The sequence below is a fragment of the Cnephaeus nilssonii genome (genome assembly GCF_951640355.1).
Source record: "Cnephaeus nilssonii genome assembly, chromosome: 21".
Taxonomy (NCBI): Eukaryota; Metazoa; Chordata; class Mammalia; order Chiroptera; family Vespertilionidae; genus Cnephaeus; species Cnephaeus nilssonii.
In genome coordinates this window covers 25,448,632-25,472,990 of record NC_137092.1, presented here as the reverse complement: position 1 = coordinate 25,472,990, position 24,359 = coordinate 25,448,632, and the positions used below count along the sequence as shown (strand labels likewise).

Genomic DNA, 24,359 nt, shown 5'->3' with positions numbered 1-24,359 from the left:
GGGGTCACACAGAGAGAGGGGACTACGTCTTAAGTCCCATCCACTGTTTGCCGTTCAGGCCGCCGTGAGCATGGGTTTGGCTTTGTGCAGAACATCTGGGGAAGAGGCCTCAGAGTGGTGGGGCAAAAATGCACATGGCTTAAAAGATCATTTCACAAAGTAATGCTAATCCTGAATATGAAGGAAAAACAGCATTCTCTAATTTAGCACGCCAAAATCTGGCTACTTAAAACCGTGCCAAACAAACAAACCCTCAAACATTTTCTTTAGAGTAAATGCCAAATACTTTACAGAAGTCATGCCCACTCTTTTGAAATGTCTGAATGCCTTCCCTTTATTTAAAGAGAGAGAGAGAGAAAGGAGACAAAGACAGAGAGAGAGAGAGAGAGAGAGAGAGAGAGAGAGAGAGAGAGAGAGAGAGAGAGAGAGAGAGAGAATGCTGAATTTGGAAACCAAACATGGTTGGTTCAACGAAGGTTCAGAATCCAAAATTATGTTCTAAAAATCAGGAAACTTGTAATAAATAAAGGAACTTAGGCACAGATATTTCATGCAAATTCTAATAAACATATGGAACACATTATTCTGAAAGAGGCTTAAGCCAAGGGTTTGAAGGAGCAGAAAAGGCATCTGGCTCCATTGCTAGAAAAGGAGGTATCCTTTCAGGAGATATGACACCAAAGTAAAAATGCAGCAGCGAGGCCCGTCCAAGAAAATATAGTCATATTTGGTCAGAAATTTCCTCTGCGTGTAAAATCATCAGTTTTCAAACACTCTCTCAGTAGAAATTGACTGTGATTATAATGCAGGAAAAGTAAAATAAATCTTGGCAGGAAACCAGCTGTGAGCTTCATTATTCTAAGTTAGCCCACACAAGTTCAAGGGACACAAGCGCTCAGTATGAGGAAACTGCTTCACCAAGAATAAGGACCCTTGGCTTTGAAATACCATGAAATCTGTAATATACTTCAAATTATTCAACTCGCATTTCTTATTACCACATAAATGCACAGTCTATATTTAATTTGGACCAAAAGCCATTGTTGGAGCCACACTGTTTATATACAATTGTTGTATTCTTGCTATAGATTTGCTAAGCAGTAGAATGGATTAAAGGTAGATAGACTATTTTCTTTTCAGACATGTAGAAGACTACAAATGATATGGCATTTATGGCAAAAGTGTTTTCTTATCATTCTAAGAAGACAAATCCTCTCCATCTCATGCTCTCGGTCATAATCTATCAAAACTTCTTTTTGTAGCTCTTGTTGAGAAATAAGCTCAATTCAGGAAACGAAAAATCGACATTGCATGAGATATTCTTTGTTTCTTACTTTTCTCATATTCTAAAATGCCTGTGCTAACAGACCACCTAAAAACACAAAGTAAGGCCAATTCTCTGGTACAATGATGGCCCTGCTCTTTAATTCAAGACAACTAAAAAGAATGTGAAAAAGAGAGCATGTGAAAATTTAAGCATTATGCCCTATAGACCACGGCTTAATGGGAAAAAATATCTATAAATGTATATATATGTGTGTGTGTGTGTGTGTGTGTGTGTGTGTGTGTGTGTGTATATATATATATATATATATCCTACCTAATAAAATAGTAATATGCAAATTGACCGCACCTTCGCTACGCTCAAGCCACACCCACCAGCCAAAGCCATGCCCACCAGCCAATCAGGGCGAGTATGCACATTACCCAACAAAGATGGCGGTTAATTTGCATACGCTGAGGGAGAGAGGAGTGAAGACTGAAGACAACTTAGAAGGAAGAGGGAGGAAAAGCGGAAAGCAAGGTGGCTGCCAGAGGGAAAGCCCGGGTGGGGTGGGGCGGGGCGGGGCGGGTGGCAATGGCGCTCGGGTGCAGGTGCAGCGGCTGCAACGGCAGCAGCGCGTGAGGCCGCAGAGACCGCTTGCAGGATTCTTCCTGCAAATGGGCTACTAGTATATATATAATGGAATAAAAAGCAAAATGTGATTTTGTTGAGGGGCGATCCATATAACCTAGAACATGAACTAATGAGATGTTTACATAATAATTATTCTTCAAAATTGTAAATTATATAGCTTATGCTGAGATAACTTCTACCTAGAAGAAAAAAAAAACTACCCAATCTTCAAATATCAAAAGTCCTATCTATCATTCAAGCTACATGCAAATGTCACCCTATCCATGAAGCCTTCCTTGATTGCTCCAGTCAGAGGGATTTCTCCTCTGTCCACTCCTGCAGCTCTTATCTCCCAGCGCCCTACTCCTCCCCTGCCTGGGCTGAGATCACTCCAGCAATCTTAGCTTCCTTGCTTGACCTGTTACAGACAGACTCCTGTAAGACCAAATTAATTGTGCTTATCCCATCTATGTCCCCAAAATACATACACAGAAGTTCGTGAATTATTTGGTGACCAACTCACTCAATACTGTTTACCTTTTCTCAATGATAAAATAAGATAAATATAAGCAGAATGACCTTAAGCAAAATGTAATTCAGGCCTAGGAATAGACTCTGCCCCTCCAACATCAGAGATAAGGCTCTCGGAAAAGCCCCCGATTAATGGGAAATCTGTGTATCTCAGTCCTTTAGAAAAAAGATTCAGGACTCTGAGAAGGTACTGGCTCTTCAAATCTGCTAAAGATAGGGTGCATGGGTAATCACTCTGGCTGAGCGCAGTCTGTTTGACACTTAGACTATCAGTTTATATTTACTGAACACAGGACAGAACCGACAGCCTGTGCCTACGAAGGAAAAAGCAGGCGGAATGTTTCAACCTGAAGGAGCAGCAGTGCGAGGCTCCAGGAGCAAAATGAAGTAAGCAAGGAAAAACAGGAAAAGGAGGAAAAGCAAATAAGCTCCCAAGTTAAGAAAGACAACTTTCTTACTTCGGAAAAACAATAACAATAACAAAACCCAATGGGCCCTCACATGGAAAGGTCTTTCGATTGCCTTTCAACCAGATGGAAACCATTTAAACACCGTGATGCAGTAGAATCCGATGTCGACTAAGCACAGAGAATATTTAAAAAGAGACAATTACATGAGCAATGTTAATCCACTTCTCGATGATTCTGGCTCTCTGCTGCGTTTTGAGTTCTTTGCCCCCCAGGATGGTGCTGACCACGCATTTGGTGAGGGTATTAAATTGAGAGATGGTAGCGCGGATCGTAGGAGCCAAATGTTTGTTTTCCTTCTTATCCCTTTGAGACCAAATGCAGCCCAGGCAGTGGTGTGGCACTACTTTCTTGAATAGTTGCTAGAACAAAAGAGGAATTGAGTTTTAGGACAACACAGACATTTCATGTGGCAACATACGTCATCTGGGTCATCTGTAAATTGCTATTTTTTTTCAATGAACAAATAATCCTTTTCTACTTGATTTGCCTCATGGTGTTCATATCAATAGACAAAAGTGAATAACTAATATATGAACTGGTCAGAAAAGCCCGCATGTTCTTTCCAAATCTGCTCAACTGAAGAAACGAAACACAATGACCAAGAGAAAATCTAAATGCCCAAGATCGGTTTAACTTTTCTGTCTTAGAAGGAAAGCCAAGTAAAAATCTATGCTTAAGATTATTTTTGACCTCTCACTTTGTAAGTTATATAAATGTCTAATTGCTATGCTGTACACCTGAAACTATAATAATATTGTATGTTGACTTTAACTGAAAAATTAAAAAAAATTTTTAAGATTATTTTGACCTCAAATTCATATCCATGGTGTTTTCTGGGCACTCATGACCATGAATTATGGACTATTATGAATTATTACAATTGTTTGGGCTCTTCTGCACTTACCACTTTGGGGAAAGCAATAATTGTCAATAATTTATATGTATTATGAATTGTCTATAATACATATGAATGCTCAACGACCACCTGAAAAGTGACCCACCAAAATACAATACATGCGACATTCATCGAGGTCACTATCTCACATTATTTATAATGAAGAAGGTAAGAAGCATATAAAGGGAAAACTATTCAACATCAGTCACCCAACAAAAGGGATAATGAGGGATTTGAAGCCTGGCTTTGAGGTCTTTGCCTAAAAGTCATAACCAGTGACATTTCCCATCTTTCTCTTATGCTATCAAGAGGAACAATCACAAATTTGTTGAACAAATCAGAGTATCATTTGTACAATTCCATATGAGATGTACAGGGTTTATATGAAAAGAGCGACCACCAGGATTGACTTTACACAGACTATCTGTGTTTATCTGCATGCTCTAGATGAAAACTGCAACTTTTTATGCTGCTTTTCCCAAAGCGGTAAATGCAGAAGAGCCCAGACGATCGTGATAATTCATAATAGTCCTTTTTTCTTTCATTGGTATTTATCAGCTAAGGTTGAGCTACGAAATGTGGCTGACGTAATCAAACATGTGCAGCTAAAAAAAATATTCGAACTTCAAAGGTGCAAGAAGCACATGTGGAAATGAGCTGCCAGATATAGTCACATGTGGATTCGGTGGATTTATGTGATCCTAACTTACACTTTGACCCTTTTACAATCCCCCAAATAAACAGTTCAGAACTTGAAATATTTCTGAGCTTAAAGGGAGAGAAACACCCATGGGACAGGGCAGATTTTGTTTCACTAGGATTAAAATTCTTGTTTCCCTCTGTGTATTGAGCGCCAAGGAAAAAGCACCTTCACCCAGAACTGCAAGGAGAACTTAGGCCTGAATTATTCAGATGATTGATTCAGGTCACATTTTCACCCTGCATTTACAGGCACAGCCTCGCAAGGATTTGAAAAGACTTAAATCACCTTGCCCCCTGCCCTCCCGGCCACCAGTACTGTCACACACACCATTCCCCCCACCCCCCACCCCCGCCAGGTGTTAAGGAGAAGCACATCCAAGGCTCAGAGAAGACTTACTGCATCCATGTAGGTCAGCTGCTCTGCCACAAGATCCTCTGAGAAGCACGTGAATTCTGCAGACCCTCCGGCCTCCAGTTCCTCTTCCTCTTCCAGGCGGCAGGAGATGGTGTTGGCAAACCCATCTGTTGACAGATGTTGAAACAGTTAGTTAGTTGGGGCCACTGTATATGACCTTGTTTATGGAGTCCCACTAAACGTCTTTCTCTTAGGAAGGAAAGGGTGACTCCTTCAGTAAACCCATAGGGAGAGAAGAGCAAGCACAATAAATCCGAGTGGAATGAATGGAGGTCTTCACCATCTCTGCTTGTTTTTTGATTCTTTATCAAGTTTAGAGGCCTCTGCCTTTGACAAACCCCTGCCTGGTACCTGGGCCAAGGATTGAACCAGGTTAGGCAAAGTCTAGAGAGAAGCGAAGCACATTGAGGTGCTTACCCTCATCTTGGGCTCCCTCAAACCCTCTGGTCAGCTCAAGGACTAACCCAATACTTCCTGAACTCCAAATATGACATTCTTAGTTACTGGGCCATTTATGACCAGAAGCCTAGAAGGACTGAATGTGAAGGCAGGTCAGGCTTTGGGGAGTAAAATGGGCCAATTTGGTGTCAGAAATGCTGATAAAGTCCTCAGAAGCCTCAACAAGTCCTCAGAATTCTCAAAATGCTTGGAGTAGCTTCCAGCTTCCACCTCAAGTTAAATTTGCATGACAAATATTTTTAAACTAAATTCAGCCCTGGCTGGGTGGTTCAGTTGGTCGGAGCGTTGTCCTGTACACCAAACAGTTGTGGGCTGGATCCCTGGACAGGGCACATAAAATAAGTTGTAGGTTCTATCCCCTATCAGGGCATATACAGGGGGTGACTGATCAATGTTTCTCTTTCTCTCTTCCCCTTTCTCTAAAAATCAATAAAAACATATCCTCCAGTGAGGATTTAAAAACAAAGAAATACAACTAAATTCACACTGAGCCTTATTATAGGTAAGATCCTCACTTAGCCCATCATACAGGGCACAGGCTGAGTGAGTCAACGTCACTGCAATCACTACGTACGACTCCAAATCCTACCTGGAGGTCTCGGCACACACATGGAGCAGGACCTCCGGGCTCCACGCTGAAGACGGAGCAGGATGAAGTCTAACCAGCTCCCCTTCCCTGGAACCTTTTCCCAGTTCCCGGCTGATTTCCCACCTCATCCTCTTCACACTCCTTGCTGTCCTCACTGTTCAATCTGTCCTCAACGGATAATACCTAGAGCTGTATTCAGTTATCTCTTTGCTGGAATTTAATGTGTCACTACTCCCCCAAAGGTTTGCATTTTAAGCCTTTCCTTGCTTTCTTTGTAGAATAAGAGACTTCTAGGCACCATGGATCAAGCTGCGGTGGCGTTTTCTTCGTTTTCTCGGGGAAAGGGAGTGCTGAGATTGAACCCTACATCGCTTCCCCTATTGAGGTGCCACGTGAGTGCTTGCCAGCTCTGATGACAGGTGTGCGGTTTAAGGCCGCCCCTCTCCCCAGAGTTGAAGGCACTGATGTGAGCGGAGATGGGTTATGCGTGGAGAAGGTAGAAGGAGGTCACTGCCTGTTCCGGAGCCTGGGACACACACAGGCACGAGCTAAAGAAAGCTGAAACCCCACGGTTCCACCGCTTGGCCCGCACACAGCCCTGGTGCTCTCTCGTTCTGTGGAGGAGGAAGACATTTGAAATCCCGAACCCTCTTGCCAGCTACTATGTAAGTCTGTCTCCATCACTGCAATGCAGAGGCCGACCCACTTCAGCCAAGCGGTGTTCGTGGTAAGGCCTCATCTTCCCTCTCATTCACTCAACACTCCCAGGGGCCTGCCATGGGCCTTGGATGCTGCGGAGATTACATGGTCCTTTCTCTCCGGGCCCAGACCACAGTGTTTGCTGTTGACTTTCTAGCAGAGGCTAAACACACATAGGAGAGGTTGTTGCTTTTGCCAGAATGAATTTGGGTAAAAGACGCTCATGGGAACCAAGCTCCTAAAACTCCTTTTCAGTAATGGCTCCTGTACTTAAACATCAGTTTTGAGCTTTCTTGATAAAAAATGTCCAAACTTAGAAAAAAGTCATTCTGGGATACTGAAAGCCTTCCCAAAGCCTGCCAGTGAGCTCTGTCTTCTGTCCCTGGTAGGAACAATGAACGACCGGTCCCACCGGTTCCCCAATTAGGCCCGGAGCCAGGGGCAGCCCCAGGGAGAGCTGGGCTCTAACCCAGCCTTTCCACTGCGCACAAAGGGGGCGGGAGGCCCTGAGGTCCGGGCTGGAGGAGCGCCCCTGGCATTCAAACATTCCCGGCAGATGAAGTCATCTGAGATAGCAGCGCTTGGCAGGCAGCTTCCAATGATGCAACTGTGCTTTCCCCTCGCTGGTCCTCCATAACAGAAAAAGTTCAGCAGGTACCGTTTGGGATTTAAGGGTATTTTCTTTGGCGCTGAGGCAGCGTCCCTTATCGGTGTGGCGGAACTGTTTCCTTTACCCACTGAGGAAATCGGGCGTCACTTCTGGGACATGCCTGTCAGGAGTTCCAAGTGGGTCAGGCGTCATGGCAACCAGCGCCTGGCACGCCAGTGGGGGTGAAAGCATCACGCTGAAAGCCCGTCCTAATCTCTCTCTGGCTTTCTGTAACGCCTGATAGTTCCAGGACCTGCGGTGGTGGCTCTTCCTTTGTCCTTGAAAATAGGCAGTCAATTCCTCAAATAGGAAAAAACAGCCAGGGAAACCTCCCCTGATGAGGCCTTTGGGGACTCTGAATGACGGTAACCTGCCCTGGCAGGGGGCAGATTAACTACAGTGACGCTTTTCAGGGAAGGAGAAACACCCCTTCCCAGCTTCTGTGAGGGCAGGGGCAGAACTGGAGGCCATTCCTGGCCTGCTGAATGGGGGCTGTTGTGTGGGATGGGTTTCCATTTGATCGTAGGAGGAGCCATTGGGCAGATAATAAAGAGCAAATTCAGGCTCAGTGCAGAAACAGAAGATCATCCTTTTTATGACATTAGAAGAAACCCTAGAAAATTACTTCGCTTCTCCGGGTCCAGTTTCCTCCCCTGTAAAACGAGGGCTCCGGTCTAGGTGGTCTTGAGAAGACGCTTTGCTCTAAAGCTCTAGGGCTCTGGAATTAGGCCCTGAATGACCTTGAGATTTGACACCCACCACCAATCCCCCAGCAGCTTGTCCTTCAGAGGGAAGCCAAGGTCTCCCAGTCAACAAGGGGAGGGAGAACATTTCCTCAACGTGGCGGTTACAGAATCAGAACCCAGCTTTTTCCCTGGGACCAAACCAGTACTCACTGTCGGCTTCCACCTCCTGCTTGTGAAACTGCTCAAGAAGGTTTTGTGCTCTTCTCTCTGGGTCGGAGCCTGGCATCATGCGTTTGAGATAGTCCAGCAGTTTCTGTAAGCAAGGGAAGTGTGGGGGCTCTCGGAAGTCCTCTCCACATTGGTCAAGCCAGGCCCGCAGGATAGAGGCGATTGCACTGAAAGAGAGAAATGGGGAGTCACTGCACCGGGCTGGTTGTGGGGACTCAAAACAGGCCCTGGACACCAGGACCCAGCCTGGGCACACCCCAGGAAAACATGGGCAGGTGGTCAACAGAGAATGCGTTATCATCGGAATTAGCTCGTTAATACTAATAAAGGGAAGAAAGCAAAGGGAAGTCAGACACTGAGAGCAAGGTCATTGGGCAGCTTCACCCGGAAGCTACAGCTTCACACAGTATTGTTCCTCCAAGGGGATTAACACCCTTCCCTTCCTCCATCAGGTGCTGGGTTGTTGGGGGAAGCAGTGGGAGATACAGGCACTAGTGCAGTAGTCCGGGTGGCACCGGGGAGGTGCTTGCCTGTCAGTCTAGCCTGGGGAACAATGGATTGGCTAGGGGGTGGACCCCATCAGAAGCGTGCAAAATCTTGGAGAGTTAATTGGTTAAGCTCCTGGTTAAAACCCCAGACAAAGGAGCTCTCTTGCTCGTGACCCAGACTTGCCTGTGTGTTTGTGTTCTCTCTCCATAGCCACGTGGCCTTAAGCACCATGGCCCATGGCCATGCAGACCCCACACACAATGGACTGCAGCTGGGAACACAACCTAAGCTAGCCAGGTGCTGGACTGGACTTTACTATGGAACAGAAATTCTGGGCAGTGGCCTTAATTCTGTCCCTGCTGAAGACAAGGTTGGACGTTTTCCATGGTGGGGCGGACAGAGATGGGACCTTGGAAGGGAACCCCCTTCATTTTACATCATCAATAAAGCTGACCATGAAACCCCATTCTCCCGTGGGTGCCTCAGGAAATTCATTTCCTCACGGCACCCCAAGATCTCAACTTCCTCCGGTAACAAAGCAATGTCAATTAAATTAAAGTACTTGAAAACAAGCTGACTACATTTTATTATTTTAAGGAGCAGGGTAAAGACTGATAAAAAAAAAATTTTAAAGGACTATAATCCTTGGAAAAATCCATACAGGGCAGAAAAAAGACATGCAGAGAAGATTTAGTGAGTCTTGAAGCAACTTCAAAGCAGTCTGTGCACAAGAAGACTAAGTGTTTCCAATCCTGGGTTCACTCAAATCAGAGACCACAAAAGCTACAGTCCCAGCATTTCAGGAATTAACTGACAGTAGGCTAGAAATCCGACTGATAAAAAGCTAAGTGGAAAAGATAAGTGCATAAATTTAATTTTACAAAGATCACCAGGGTTTCAACATAAAAACCAAAAATGTCCTCACAAAATTATCCTTTTGCTTCTCAAATTACAAGAGAAAAATATGGTTCAAGTGGGAGACACAGTATGACTAGAGAAGTTAGGTTGTGAACGGTGAAGATAAACTTGGCAAGCAGAGCCATTGTGAAGGTGATTTCTTTTGATGGCTGAGCAGGTTGACTCCTACCGAACAGTTCTGCACTTCTAAAGGATGGATGAATTAATTTAACTAGTACCACAGTCAGCTAATATTTCAGTGAGAGAATACTCTTCCAATGACACTGATGGGAAAATAGGTATAGAGAGCTAGTAATTCACATAATACAATAAAAATAAAAGAACAGCAGCCAGTCCTGGCCAATGGGTCTCAATGGTTACAGCATCAGCCCATACACCAAACGGTCCTGGGTTTGATCCCCAGTCATGGCTTGCAGGTTCGATCCCCAGCTTCAGTGGGGGTGCTGGCGGGAGGCAACCAATCGATCCAATCGATGTGTCTCTCTACACAACAATATTTCTCTCTCTCTCCCTCCCTTCCATTAACTCTAAAAAAGCAATGGGAAAAACATCCTCGGGTGAGGATTAACAAAATTAAAAATTAAAAGAAAAACAGCATCCAGCTAAGATCAAGACCAGTAACTCAATGACCCCAGTGACCCCTCAGCGCTTAATAATGTAAAAGAAAACCTAGGTAGAAATCCAAAATGACAGGTAAAAAGGCATTACAATAAATTAATATGTCATTTACTCTTTTACCCCCATATTGTTATTCTTAAAATTATAAAACTAATTTATTTATAGACAAAAGTGAATATTACAAATGGGTATAAACTAAAACAGCAAAACATCTACTCCCCTTTCACTCTAATCCCATTCCCGTGAATTTCTGTTAACAGTTTGGAGTACGTTCTTTTAGACTTTTCTATGGATATGGATATGTTTAAATAGCTAGAATATGTATATGTAACCCAACATGGCTTTTCCCCACGGATTAGTATGTTACAGACACCACTGCACTCACTACCTCTAGATCGTCCTGTTTCTCAGGGCTGCGCAGTGTTCCCTGCACGGACGCAAGAGAATTAGCATCAGTCTTCGCCCACTAGTGTGCAAGTGCTGAGGTTATTTTCAGGTCCTCACAATTGCAAACAACTACAAAACGTGCATCCTTGTTTCCCTCTCCGTGTGCGTGTGTATTTCTATAGGCGCACTCTAAAGAAATTACCTCCAGAGAGGTGCAGCCTCAGAAGGGAGAAGGACTTAGTTCCTTCTTTGAGTGCAAAATGTGTCCCCCTCAGCCTCACGTTTTAACCAGCTCTGGTAACCTATCATGTACCCTCTGTAACAGTGCCAGTCCCGCAGCTCAGCCTAAGGGGGCTCTGAAAGTCCACTACCAGCCCAGACAGTGAATCAGCTAGAAAAAGCATTTTCGTACAGAAGAGAAACGACAGGAAGGAGGAAGAAGGAAGAGAAGGAGGGAAAGACACACACAAACAGCGTGATGCTGCAGCACTAAGCAGACCCTGCCTCCTACCAGCAGAGGGCTGATCCACAGGCCAGGGAGGCCTCCGGGAAAGGCTGGACCAGGGCCCAAGCTCACAGCAGCTCTGTGCTTGCCCCTTCTGAGAAGAAACTTTCCGTTCTTGATGGACGGACAAGCAGATAAAATGTGCAACTGGTAAGATTTCAAAAAGGAAAGCAGCATCACAGTCATGAGCTACCCCAGGGTGAGTGGCCAGTGGCTTTTCTGTCTTCCCATCCTTGGTTCCGCTCCTGCGCTCTAACTACAAACTCACAGGAAAGTGTGACTGTTAAACCAGGGAAGCCACTCGGCTCTGGACACAGAACAAGAGAGGACACTGGGGAAGGAACACCTGTGCCCTAAGGGAGGCGGACAGGTCACGGAACTCCGCTGCCCGATCTGGAGCAGAGACCTAGTAATACCTGCTTTCCTCTTCCTGGCCCTGGTCACGCAGGACTCCAGATGACATGATATCAATAAGGACATTGGGAGATATCGGGGGAGGAGGCAGTTCTAAAACTACGGGCCATAAGCCACAAAAGGAAGGTACTGAAAAAGGTAAAATGGCTCAGGGAAGTCAGCACTCATGGAAAGCAACAGAAAGAATTTACCGCCTGTCCTAGAAAGAATGACAAACATACAAACCCGAATGCGTGTGGCTCCAGGCTCCGTGAACAAACACCACCCACACCCACAGCCCTGGGGCAGCCTCCTCAGGACTTATCACCTGGGGCACATCAAGCAGCAATACAAATTGCAGGACATGACTCTTAAATGACTGGTGGAAACTGAAGAAGGAATTTCTGAAACCAAATGGAGAGATTAAGACTGTGACATAATCTAAACTCAGAAGGGACAAAAGCCACTACAGGACTCCTTTGCCAAAGCCACCTTTGGTGGGTCACAGAACAAAACCCCCCAGTCTCAAGGGGACATGTACATCTGAGTAAGCATGCTGGGTATGTGCCAGGGGCAGGGGGCCAAGCTTTATAGCTGAAGGGACAACGGGATGACTTTTTCTGCCTCAAGCATTCTTGGCAACGTGCAAAACGTTGGCAGTACGTGAACCTTTTCTAACCGACTGCAAATTTCTGTAGAAGGAAGGCATGCTCATGCGTCAATGTGTGCGACTGACGGATGCTGTTCTGAGATACTTCCTTCTAAGAAACAGACCTCTGGGGAGAATTAACGCACGGATTAAAGTGACGCTTACTGAGTGCCCTTTGTTTCCATATTCACAAAAACTATGTGATGAGTGTCACAACAGCAGAGCCTAGGGTCCCAGGAAGGATTTAACTTCAGAAAGATCTAATCTAATTAGGGCTTCAGGAGGACTTCCCTGAGGATATAATGTTAAAGCTCAGATAGTAAAGATAAGGAAGGGTGAAGGCTGGGACAGCAGCTAAGCAAGGGCCCTGAGGTGAGAGAGGGCAAAATATTCTGAAGGGAAATAAGAGAATAGAAATAGAGGGGAGGGCCCAGCTGGTATGGCTCAGTGGTTGAGCATCGACCTAGGAACCAGGAGGTCATGGTTCGATTTCCAGTCAGGGCACATGCCCGGCTTGATTCCCAGTAGGGGGTGTGCAGGAGGCAGCCGATCAGTGATTCTTTCTCATCATTGATGTTTCTCTCTCTCCTCTCTCTCTCCCTTCCTCTCTGAAATCAATAAAAATATATTTTTTAAAAATAGAGGGGAAGTATCAATCACAATGAGATTTGCTATACTTATTTGATTTCTTAGCCAAACAGACATCAATCACATTTAGTAATACCTGGTTGAAAGCTAAGAGATGACTTAGCTGAGAGTTGCAAGGAAATAGTACAACATTTTAGCCACATCCAGGGGCCTTCACTCCAGAGTAAGGGAGCTAAGGTGAGCATTTAACTGCTATTATGCTCAAACCATAGATTTTCAATGCATAGAGATTATTTTTAGGTAAATGTATTAAATCATATTAAAATCCCATTAGTAGTAAAATGCTCTAGAATTGGTAAAATGTTTAATAAAAACTTTTTTAGGAATGAAGTCATCTCTCTCATGATTTGTATGTAACCTCCAAGCCAAGAAATAGGATTACCATACAAAAGGAATAACTGTCCATTTAGAGCTCTTTTCTCTCCCCAGAAAACTGTTTAAGACAATAATTTATTGTTACTTAATCATCAGCAGAAGATAAGACATGAAACTATTTTTCAAAAGCAGCACAATGTTTTTCTATTTTAGGACATTCTCCCAGAACTGGATCTTTTCCTAATGTTGATAATGAAGAGGTAAGAAGATCTACGTGACACTGCCACGTTTGCCACGCCCTGAGGGTGGGAGCCAATGCACTTTGCCCTTCAGGGGAAAAGAGCACAGTAACCTTGAGACTGACCCTGAGCGGGGCCTTCCACCTTGTTCTCCTAGTCACAGAAGAGTCTTCGGGGTGCAGGGGCGTTGCCAGATAGAGGCTGCCTCTGAGACCCCAGCTAGATAGTTTTCTGATGAGAAAGAACAAGGGAAGGGACAGAGATTATTTTTTTTTTCTTTTTTCTGAAAAAGCCTGGAGTGGATGGAAACATTGTTATCTGAAGTTGTTAAGGTCGTTTTGCAATGCTTTCTGGTACTTTCCATTGTTCATTTTGGTACTGGTGGTGAGCAGGGATTAGAATACTGGGAGGGAACGTGAAAGAGGAATTAAGAGTGGCCCCAGGGAAATAAATGAAACACAGCCAGAGAGCTAAGCACCAGAAGGCAAGTACAGGGAACAAGCCAGTGAGGGGCTGTGGGCAGTTGAAGAAGAGACAAAGTTCCAGGACAAGGAGAAGGAAGACGAGGGTGGTGATGGGAAGGACATGCAGAAATACCAGTAAGTAGAGTGGAAAGGGCTGAGAAGAGGAGGAGGTGAGCCCAAAGCCAATTACCCAAAGTCAAGGGTGTTTACCCACCTGTCGCTCATTCCCAAACTCCATGTGCAGGCCCTGGCATCTGGAGGTAAATTTACAGAAACTGAAGCAAAGTACTGCGCATAGACTTAACCCCATGTCAACAAACCCTATTCACTGTGTCAGTGATGCATTCCATTAGAAAAGGAAGAAAGCTAACAGGACTCCTAAATGCCCGCTTTCCATGAGCAGCTAAGCACGGTCTCTGGAGTTGGACTAGCTGGAATGCTGGTTCTATGGCTTACTAGCTGTAACCTAACTAACCGCTTTGTGTCTCAGCTTCCTAATGTGTAAAATGGGATAATAACAGATCCCTCCTCATAGAGTTGTTGTAAGGGCTAAAAGATACAATACATGTGAAGTGTTTAGACTAGTCCCTAGAACATAGCGAGTGCTCAAAAAATATTAGCTCTGTGTATTATTTTAAACAAGAAGTGAAGTCTGTCAGACTAGGACTAAAGGCAAAAGGAACTACACACATGTACCACACTAGTTGATGAAAGCTGTTTCCTACTGCATGAGTTAACAATTCTGACACTGCTAGGCATGTATACTGGAATTGAACAGTTAAATAAATGAATGGCAGATGGGAGAAGCCAGTTTTCTCACTGTCGGAGAGGGAATTTACAAATAAGCAAGGGGAGGAGTCTAGAATAAGCCATGTGGTCATGGACTAGAGTCGGAGACATGAGTAAGAGCTCATGTTTAACAGATATGAACGCTGATGGCTGCACACAGAAATATTGATAATATGTGTATTTATATAATTAGTACACACATATATTTCCTAGCCCTGTCAGCTGAGAGGGCCTAAAATAAGTGACACCCCAGTAGCAATGAGCACACAGAGCACCCAGATTGTGGTTTCTTATTTCTTTTTTTTTAAGACTTTTTTTATTGATTTTTAAAGAGAGAGGAAGGGAGAAGGAGAGAGAGAGAAACACCAATGTGAAAGTGAGACATCGATCGACTGCCTCCTGCACACCCCCTACCAGGGACTGAGCCTGCAACCCAGGCATGTGCCCCAACCGGGATTCAAACTGGCAACTTTTCATGCATGGGACGATGCCCAACCTTCTGAGCCACACCAGCCAGGGCCAGATCATGGCTTCTAATACCATTCTCTAATCAAAGCAACTAGGTCTCCTTGAAGAAATGGCTAATTCCAGGCCTGCGGTAGAAAAAATATAAGACGAGCCTAGAGCATCTTGTAGTGTCATAAAGGAAGGAAGGACTCAAAAACACATGAAATAGCTCTCATGAAGCCCAGCAAAATAACAGAGTAAAGGAACCCACAATGACAGGAGCATTTCAAAGTGGCACAGGAGTCAACCAAAGAGCTCTTGCAAGCATGTCCAACTCGTGGCCAGTTTGACAAGTTTATCTAAGAGCTAAAGCTGGTACAATCTAAGCAACAAAATGAATAAAGAAGCATTGTATTATAACCCAAATATAAAATAAATATCTACCAGTCCACACAGATTTAAATAAATGATTGAATAAATTAATAAATGGGGAAGACAAACCTCCCATGCAGAAGTTTTCCAAATAAATTATATATTTTGCCCTAAAAGAGGAAGCATAACTCCCTACTCTTTAAATGTGGGTTGTGCATAGTGGCTTCCTTCCAAACCATATAGTATGGAAAGGACAGGAAAAAGAAGATGTTTTCCATAGAGAAATTTGAAAAATACTACTTCAACCAGGTGATCAAGGCCAAAATCAGCAGTCATAAATCATGCTGATAGCCCCGTGACCACGCCTATCTTCAGTGGCATGGGGAATTGTAATTTGACGTATGCCTGGAGGAAGAAGAGAGCTGGGATATTTGTAAAAAGCAATATGATACTCCCCATGCTTTATTTAAGTATTGTGTCAAAATACATAGAACTTGTTTTTGAAACTCTTAAAAAAATCATGCTGACAGCCTGTATACTTGATATCTTGTGATGAGAACAGCATTTTGTCTCTGTTATTTCTTTCAAAGCCTCAGAAACTCAGTCTAGTTATGAGAAAATTGTCAATCTAAGGGTGATAACAAGAAAACAAAGAGGCACCCTATAATACACCTGACCAGTGCTTATCAGAACCATCAGGTCATCAAAAACAAGAAAAGTCTGAGAAACTGTCAAGGCCAACAAGAGTCTTGGGAGACATGATGACTAAATGGAATGTGGTGTCTGGGTGGGATCTGGGAACAGGAAAAGGACATTCGGTAACAAGTAAGGAAATCTGAATCAAATATGGGCTGTAATTAACTGTGTATCAATACTGATTCACTTATTATAATAAACAAACTATACTGACGTAAGAACAACAGGGGAAACTGCCAAGGAGGCATATGGGAACAGTGCTATCTGCTCAAATTTTATATAAATCTAACTGTTGTAAAAAAACAAAACAAAAAAAAAACCTCTTAATTTAAAAAAAAAAAAAAGGATGAACAAGAGGGTCCCAGCCTACGTACTTAAGAGAAATATTCTCTTTTTCACCACAGGGAAAGAAGTAGAGGCCACAAAGCATAGAGTTTAAGGCCTGGGTTAAATCCCAGATCTTTCACTTATTCACTGTATGACCTTGGACGTGTGTGCTCCTTAAGCTCTCTATATCTCAGACTCCTCATCTGTAAAATGGGACTATTAATACATAGAGTTATGATGGGACTATTAAAGGATATACAGAACTTAACAGAGGGACTATTCCTGCTAAGTAGCCAATGAACTCTAGCTGTTATTATTAGAAAGGGATATTGCCAACTCACCAAAATTATTTTTCAGGGACCTCAATAACACTATTCTCCAATTCTGCACAGTCTGAGAAGGGAGTTTTTATGTTGTGCATAGGCCTCTAATGAAAAACTTACTGAGGCCTTCTATAGTTTTCACATTAGAATGGAATTTCCATTGGCAATGACAGATGCTACCGGCACCAGGAACAGGAAGCAGGCACTCGGATTGATGGCCCGACCAACCTGGGCTTCCTTCTTTTTTCCTCACATCCTGCAACCCATCTCCTCCCCAGGAAACAAGCCGAACTTCCACATTCCTAACAGCTGTTTGGAGTCCTTTCTCAGGGTGTTCATTCAATAATGAAGCCCGGCAAAATAACATAGAGTAAAGGAAATAATCCCAAATGGAAAGATCTCTGAATGCCAGCAAGCTAAAACATTAGTCACAATAGTGGTACTGTAACCTAGTTCTTCATGCACTTCTGCCTTGGCCCTATTACTGTGACACAGACTAACGGGGAGGGGGGTGCGGGGATTGAGCACTTGAGATCCCAAAGCTCTTTTTCAAACGGCAAGGCCCAGAGCAAAATGGTGAGAAGCCCAGGTCTTGGAGTCAGCTGGACATGAGTTCAAACACCAGACCTCTCTCTGAACCAGCTGCTTGATCTTAGTCCAAGCACATAACTTTTCTGAAGCCTCAGTTTCCACCCTGTGAGATGAGGACAGTATTGCACAGCCTACCATCAGAGAGGACAAGGGCCCAGCGGAATGCCCTCAGCAGTGAGCACAGCAGACTGTATGTAGCCTGTGGCAGTGGCCAGCGTGGGGATGTGGTTACCATGGCTCCCATCATCGAGGAGGCTGGAGGGTGAACCAAGTGACAGACTGGATGTGAGGTCTGTTGACCTTTCTCTAACGTGTAGGACACCCTGGGAGATTCTCAGATGACTTTTCTGCCTTCTTTCTGTATCACACATTATCAATGTTGTTTAGTCCTCCTTAATTGTTCAAAAAGTAATTACTGCTTGGAAGCCTACTCTCTTCCCTTAAAAGCACAATTTTGATCCATGATTTCAATGACTTTTAAAACTTTAATTTCCATGTTTCTTTTTCCAGTATGGATGTTTGAAAAACAATACCAGGCTCTTTTATGTGGCATATTACTTCTCCATTTCTTTTGTTTGTTTGTTTGTTTTTAAACTTTTATTTTTTAAAAGTATTCCTTTCACATTACAGCCTTTAATTTCTCTAAATTTGGAGTTTTACATCTTCTTTATGCTCTGTTGTTCACCCCTCTTTCTTCTCATTTTTGTTACAACTCCTCAGATTAATTTCAATCGCCTTCTCCGGGTATGTGAATTTGCTGGAATGAATATTGGGAAGATTTTTAAATACTTTCCACTGCAAAGTTTCCCAGGCGTTAAAGAATCACAGCCAACTTTCTTTAGCTCATCTCCCTTTTCTTTAAAGTGTCTCCAATGTCTTGGATAACTACTATTTATGTGATTCTTTACCAGTGACTAAACTCTGGTGTCACGGTTTACTGATGCTGGGAAAAGATAAGAGGAATGACATTCCCATCACATCATCTGGATGTGTGGAGATGAGAGCAGCATGATTTCAACAGTGTTAGGATCTGCTACGGTGAAGAGCTTGGGAAAACAAAACATGGCGGTCCAGAGGGAGGTGAGGAGAGTCCATCAAAGAGGACACAGAAGCGACTTCAACATTGGTCGTTAAAGAAAAGGAAGAAAATAGCCTCATTTCCTGAGGCGGTTTAAACCTCTTTGAATGAAGTTATGGCTATATATAGATATTCTAATCTCAACTCCATTTCAGAGCGTGAAGAGGAGGGGTGTCCAACTCTGCATGGAGAACATCCCTCTTTACAGTCTCTTCACTCCTGAATTCGATGACTGCAAGGAGACTGCACTAGGGAGTTTCCTTTTTCCATGGGCTTGATGTTATTGTTCTCCATAGACAGCATGTTATCATGAAACTGTCAGCAGGAAGGAGGGAAAGGGCACAGGTAGAATGAGTGTGGGCAGAGGTTTCCTTCTGCCACAGAAAGTGAGTTTCCTGATTTCCAAACAGTGGCAACTTGGGGAACGTAGAAATCAACACAGTAAGCACTGGATCCATCAGTTTAACGCTAACGTCAGAAATCGCTGGGTGGCCAAGATCCCAACGTCTAGAAGCCCTGGAAGGTGAACTCCTTGCAATGGGAGGGATGCTTGTTTGGGCCAGAACTTCAAAGGCGTCCGGTAGCACAAAGCCGGAACTGGGCACACTCGGGGCTGGGATTACAGGTGGGAGTCGGCACAACCCGAGTGTTTCTGAAGTGCATGAAGAACACTGGTCACTTGTGGTCCAAGACACCAGAAACCAATCTTTCATCCTGACTGTTTCATCTGCACTTCCTCGTTTTCCTTCTTTTAATTCTTTTATCCTCTGGGAGGTTGATTAGATCCATATTTAGAAACACAGGAAAGAGTGTTATCTTGGGACTTAGGAGCCTGCATAAAATGAAAGCCTAGCTCCATGCTTTCCAGCAAAAAACGAAAAGCCAAACAATGGCTGATCACTTTTCTGTTCATGGTTAAACCCAGCAGTGATTCCCCATCCCTAAAACTCTCCAAGACTGAGGGAGACTGCCCTAAAGCAGGATGTTTACTTCTTCCTGTGTCTGTTTCCCACCTGCAATCACAAGACAGATTCCCAGCAAAGGAAAACAATGGGCATTTTGCCACTCCTTGTCTTACCCACAATGCCACGCTTTAGCCCAGCTCTTTATTAATAACCACAGTGAGTAGTTGTGGTGAATAACAAGCCAATCAAAGATACTGTTTATTTTTTCTTCCTATTTTATCAAAACAGGTTGCATGGTCTTCCCAACAGAGAGAAGCAGTTAAGGGTACCTTTCAAAAATGCAATATACTATTTGGACCACACCTCTGTTTCTGATATTCATTTTAATTTTAAGAAAGATAAAGAGAGAGCTAAATAAATTTTATCCTAGCTATCATTAAACTTGAAAGGACCTCAAAGCTCACAAATTCCAAGCACTCATGCTTCAGGTAAAGAATCGAAAGTGAGAGAGGTAAAGTGACCAGGTCACATGGCTGGTCCCTGACAGAGTGATTGGGGGGGGGTGGGTTGCAGGGAGCTCAAATCTGAGTTCTCCAGGCTCCTTAGCCAGGGCCCCTAACCTTCCACCTTCTGTGAGGCTGGTCCCTGGGCCACCTCAGCATTTGATTCTCCCAATTACAAGAAGGGATATGAACAAATAAATTTCCAAATAAGCATGGTCCTAATTTTACACAGATTTATATACTCAAGATGGCAGCCTCATCACCAGATAGCAGGATTTCTTCCCTAGGCACTTTGGACACGTAGGGTCACATAATTCACTTGTGCACTGTAGAATGTTCCACAGCAATCCTGGCCCCTACCCACAAGATGCCAATAGTGGCTCCCCATGGACCTGAAACCAAAATTTCTCCAGATATTGCCAATGTCCTCTGAGGGCAAAATTGCCCATTGAGAACTCCCATGTTGTCCTAATTCCTGCACACCCATCAGCCACCAGGAAGCCTTTGGTCTTCAGATGCCGGAGCTCTGGGTGATGGAGACGCCATCAGTATGCCACCTACGGATGGGGAGGGTGGGCCCCTGACTTCCTCTCAGAAAGACAGAGCAGTGACTCCTTCCATCACAAAATGATCAGGACAGAGTACGTTTAGAAAAAGAGAGCAAAATGGTAAGGGTGAAAGGAGGTAAAAATAATAAAAGGAGAAGTGGGAGGAAGAAGAACAGTAAGAAACAGCAGAAAGGGAAGTGGAAGGAAGAGAGAGGTCAGCAGACAGAGGGGTTTCAGCGTGCTTGCAGGACAGAGCAACCTGTTATAAGAGAAAGGGGCATATTTCATCAGGCCTAATTTTCTAAAAAGGCAACTCAGTCTGAGAAAAAGGGTCAAGAACTTTCCAGCAATTCATTGTGAGGCTTTGGGAAAGGACCATTGTGGCCAGATGACGGGCCTCGGGGGCGTTATATGTGAAGCGCTTTGTAAAGGCCCCGTATGCTTGAGACCGAAGCCCTTTAAGACAGCCTACCCTGGAGTTTCACCCACCTTACTGTTCCTGGTACACAATGAAGCTGAATGACGCTTTCAGTTTTATAATAACAAGCCTTTAAAACACCGAGGGTGACTCTTCACAACCAGGGTACAAATCCATTTCTTTAACTACTACTTCCCAGAAACCTATTGAATCTCAAACACCCCCTGGGAAACAGCCAGGCTCTGGGCATTGTACAGACTGTTGATCTTGGAGAGCTTGGGTGGCTGGTTGAATGGAAGCTCTAGATCTGACTCAATTTCAAAATATGTGGATAGCAACACGCTCATTTCTGACTCTGGTCAAGGTAACATTTGACAAGCTGACCACTCAATTCTTATAGTATCTCTTCTGTATATGCTTTAAAAGACACATCAGAGAAAGGTTCTTCTAAAAAAAAAATTACTATTGCAGTTCATTTTCATGGATAAACAAAATTAACGACAACAACAAAAAACTCTCTAATCCTATGATTCTCAAACTTTAAAGTGCATAGGACTCACCTGAGGATGTTGTTAAAATGCAGATTCTAATCTAGGTGGGGTGGGGGCAGAGATTCTGCATTTCTATGGAGCTCCCAGGCGGTGCTCATATGGCTGGTGTTCTGAGGACCACACTTGGAGTAAGAAGGCACTAAGTGTAATCCATTCTCCAAAATCATCTATCTCATAGCATTTTCCTCCTGTACAAATTCTCTTGTGACGAATTGAGGCCCTTCATGATATAACCCCAATCTAGTCAGCTCCACTAACTCCCTTCCCCTAACCCTATGTACTGTGAAGCAGCCACACCAATTCTGTGTTGTTCCCTAAAATGTCATGCCCACTGCATGTCCCTGGTATGGTCCCACGGTTCCCTCTGCCTGGATGGCTCTATCAATAAAGTCTTCACCCTCCCCTCTTAGGATCTAGGTCAAATGTCACCTCCAAGAAGCATTCCCCAAGCTCTCTAGGAATAAGGCATTCCACTCACCACATCTTGCACTTGGCATTCAAATATCTACTCTGGTGTGTCCTGTTTTCTGGAAAGTTATAGCCCATCCAAAAAAAGTATAAAACTATCTGGAGCCTAATTTGGGAGTTTAAAAGACAGTTTCTAACCTTCACATCCCAGGCTCCTGAAGAAAGGAGTGCATGGGTTAATCCTCTGGGATAAAAATTCCATAGGATTTTTTGGCCCCAAAATGAATATTTACTACCAGTGTTCCAGGCACTCAGAAATATATCCCACCTACTTGAGAATATCACTGCTATAGTTGTATCCCCCACCTCTGCATCGTGGATTTTTCCAGACTGTATCCAAGATCATTAGCGTAAATGATCTCCCATTGTAAAAACAAAACAAAACAAAACATATACACAATGAAAACACCCCCCCTTGCCCTTAGATGATCCTCCACCTCTTTATAGCAAAACTCCAAAAAGTTGTCAAACTCACCATCCCCTCTCCCTCCCTTTCCATCCTCTCTTAAACCACATCTGTGCTAATCAAACAAAAGATCAAAGCATTGCAAAAGCAATAGTCAACTCCCCAGGCTCCTCTCACTTGATCTATGGGCAGCGTCAGACGCAGCTGGTCCCTCCTCACCCTGAACCCTTTCTTAGCTTGTCTTCTGGAACATAACATCTTTCTTCTCCTTCCCCCAGCTGCTCTGATCCAGGCTCCTCTGCTGGACCCTCTCCTTTCCTAACTCTAAACACTGAAGGGAACCAAGGCTTTGATTCAACATCGCCAGATCAGAAAGTGCATTCCTGGTACCCTACCTGAATCAAACTCCCCATCAGTATCTCGCCCCCTAACCTTAACTCATTTGCACTTCTCTCTTCTCTAGCTACCCTTCATCCCCAGGAGGTCACATGCAGTCCCATAGCTTTAACTACCATGGAGAAACTAAGGATGCTCAAATATATACTTCCAGTCCAGACTTCTCCCTGAAATCTAGACTTTGATGACCTCAAATGAACATGTCTAAGGTTAAGTTACTGACACACACTCCCCACCAACAGGTTCCTGCCCACCAGTCTGGTAAAACTGAGGTTCTGCTCTATAGTTGCTCACACCACAACCCTGGAGGCATCTTGCCTCCTCTTCTTATCTCATATGCCCCATCCTCTCCACCAGCACATCCTGTCAGCAACACCGTCAACACTCTGCAGAAGCTGAGTTCCTCTGCTGTAACCTCAAGTCCACCTACCATCATCCTTTGCCTGGACCCTTAAAAGACTCCTTGCTGGCATTCTTGCTCCCATCCCCACTGTCATGCCAGAGCCAGAGTAAGCCTTTAAAAACACAAATCAGGACACAGCACTAGTCTTCTCAAAACCTTCTAAACACACATCTTCCTCAGAATAAAACTCAATGTCCTTCCCAAGACCTTTGAGTCCCCACGTGATCCGGGGCTTCTCCTCCTTACAAATCTTTTCTCCTAGCAATTGCCCCTCAATCACTCTGCTCCAGCCTCCCTCCCCTCCTCACTGTTTCTTGAACACTGTTCCTGCCTCATAGCTTTTTCCATATTCTCTTTGCCTGGTAGTCACAAAGCCCAGCCTGCACCACATTGAGGACTCTGATCCAACATCCCCAGACCAGAAAGCGCATTCCTGGTCCAGTGTGAGTCAGACTCCACCAGCATCTAGACCCCTTACCTCCTTCCTCCCTTTTTGGGTGGATTCTTTGTCTCTCTCTGCTAAAATATAAACTTCATAGAGCTGGGCCTTACTTATTTTTGTTCAGGGCTGTATTCCTTAACACAGAGCCTAGCAAACAGTAGGTGCTCAATACATTTTTAGGGGATGAATAAATGAATGTCATTAGAGAGTCAAAAAATAATGCTATGTGCTTATACATTATGGAAAAAAAATGGCAATATTCCAAAGGAATTTTTAGAAAACCCTACTAAACCATATTCGTTCAGACAGTAAGTCTTGACTAAGAGCCTGTAATGCAGAGAAAAGACACTCACTTCCGGATCACTGTCCTGGACTCTGGTGAATTTTGGCTCCCATCTTCTTCACAGTTTGGGCTTGTCAGGTTTCCATACCTTTATGGGTGCAAACAAACAAAACCCAGTCAATGGTGTTGGAAAGCCACTCTACTCAGTTTCAACCATGAAAGAACATTCAGGAATAATTCAGGAAAGAAATATTTATGCAATAGCATCAAAAATTATATTGGATTATTGATATTTACTTAATGGGTATATTGGCCTATTCTAAATAGAAAAGTGACAATGAATCACCCTACTTAAACTTGCTCTTAGTAGTTAACATTTCTTTGAATTTTTAAAAAATGAAATTAGGCTTTTCCTCTCAGCAGAATAATCAGATGCTACATGACCCTTTGTGAACCTTTTGTTGTTGTTGTTCATTCTCACCCGAGAATATTTTTCCATTGATTTTTAGAGAATGGAATGGAGGGGGAGACACACATAGAGAGAGAAACATTGATGTGAGAGAGACAC

General features: G+C 43.8%; 1 protein-coding gene across 2 annotated transcripts in view; it reads right to left on the bottom strand.

The window, feature by feature from the left end:
• Window positions 1-24,359, bottom strand: part of RGL1 (ral guanine nucleotide dissociation stimulator like 1) — a 220,785-nt gene that overhangs the window by 33,539 nt on the left and 162,887 nt on the right. For both annotated transcript variants that reach the window (XM_079760833.1, XM_079760834.1), the window contains 4 exons: window positions 23,862-23,939; window positions 8,203-8,387; window positions 4,893-5,017; window positions 3,042-3,257 (listed from right to left, as the gene is read on the bottom strand). In XM_079760833.1, coding sequence (XP_079616959.1) covers window positions 3,042-3,257; window positions 4,893-5,017; window positions 8,203-8,387; window positions 23,862-23,939 — 604 coding nt within the window. The remainder of the gene's footprint in view (window positions 1-3,041; window positions 3,258-4,892; window positions 5,018-8,202; window positions 8,388-23,861; window positions 23,940-24,359) is intronic.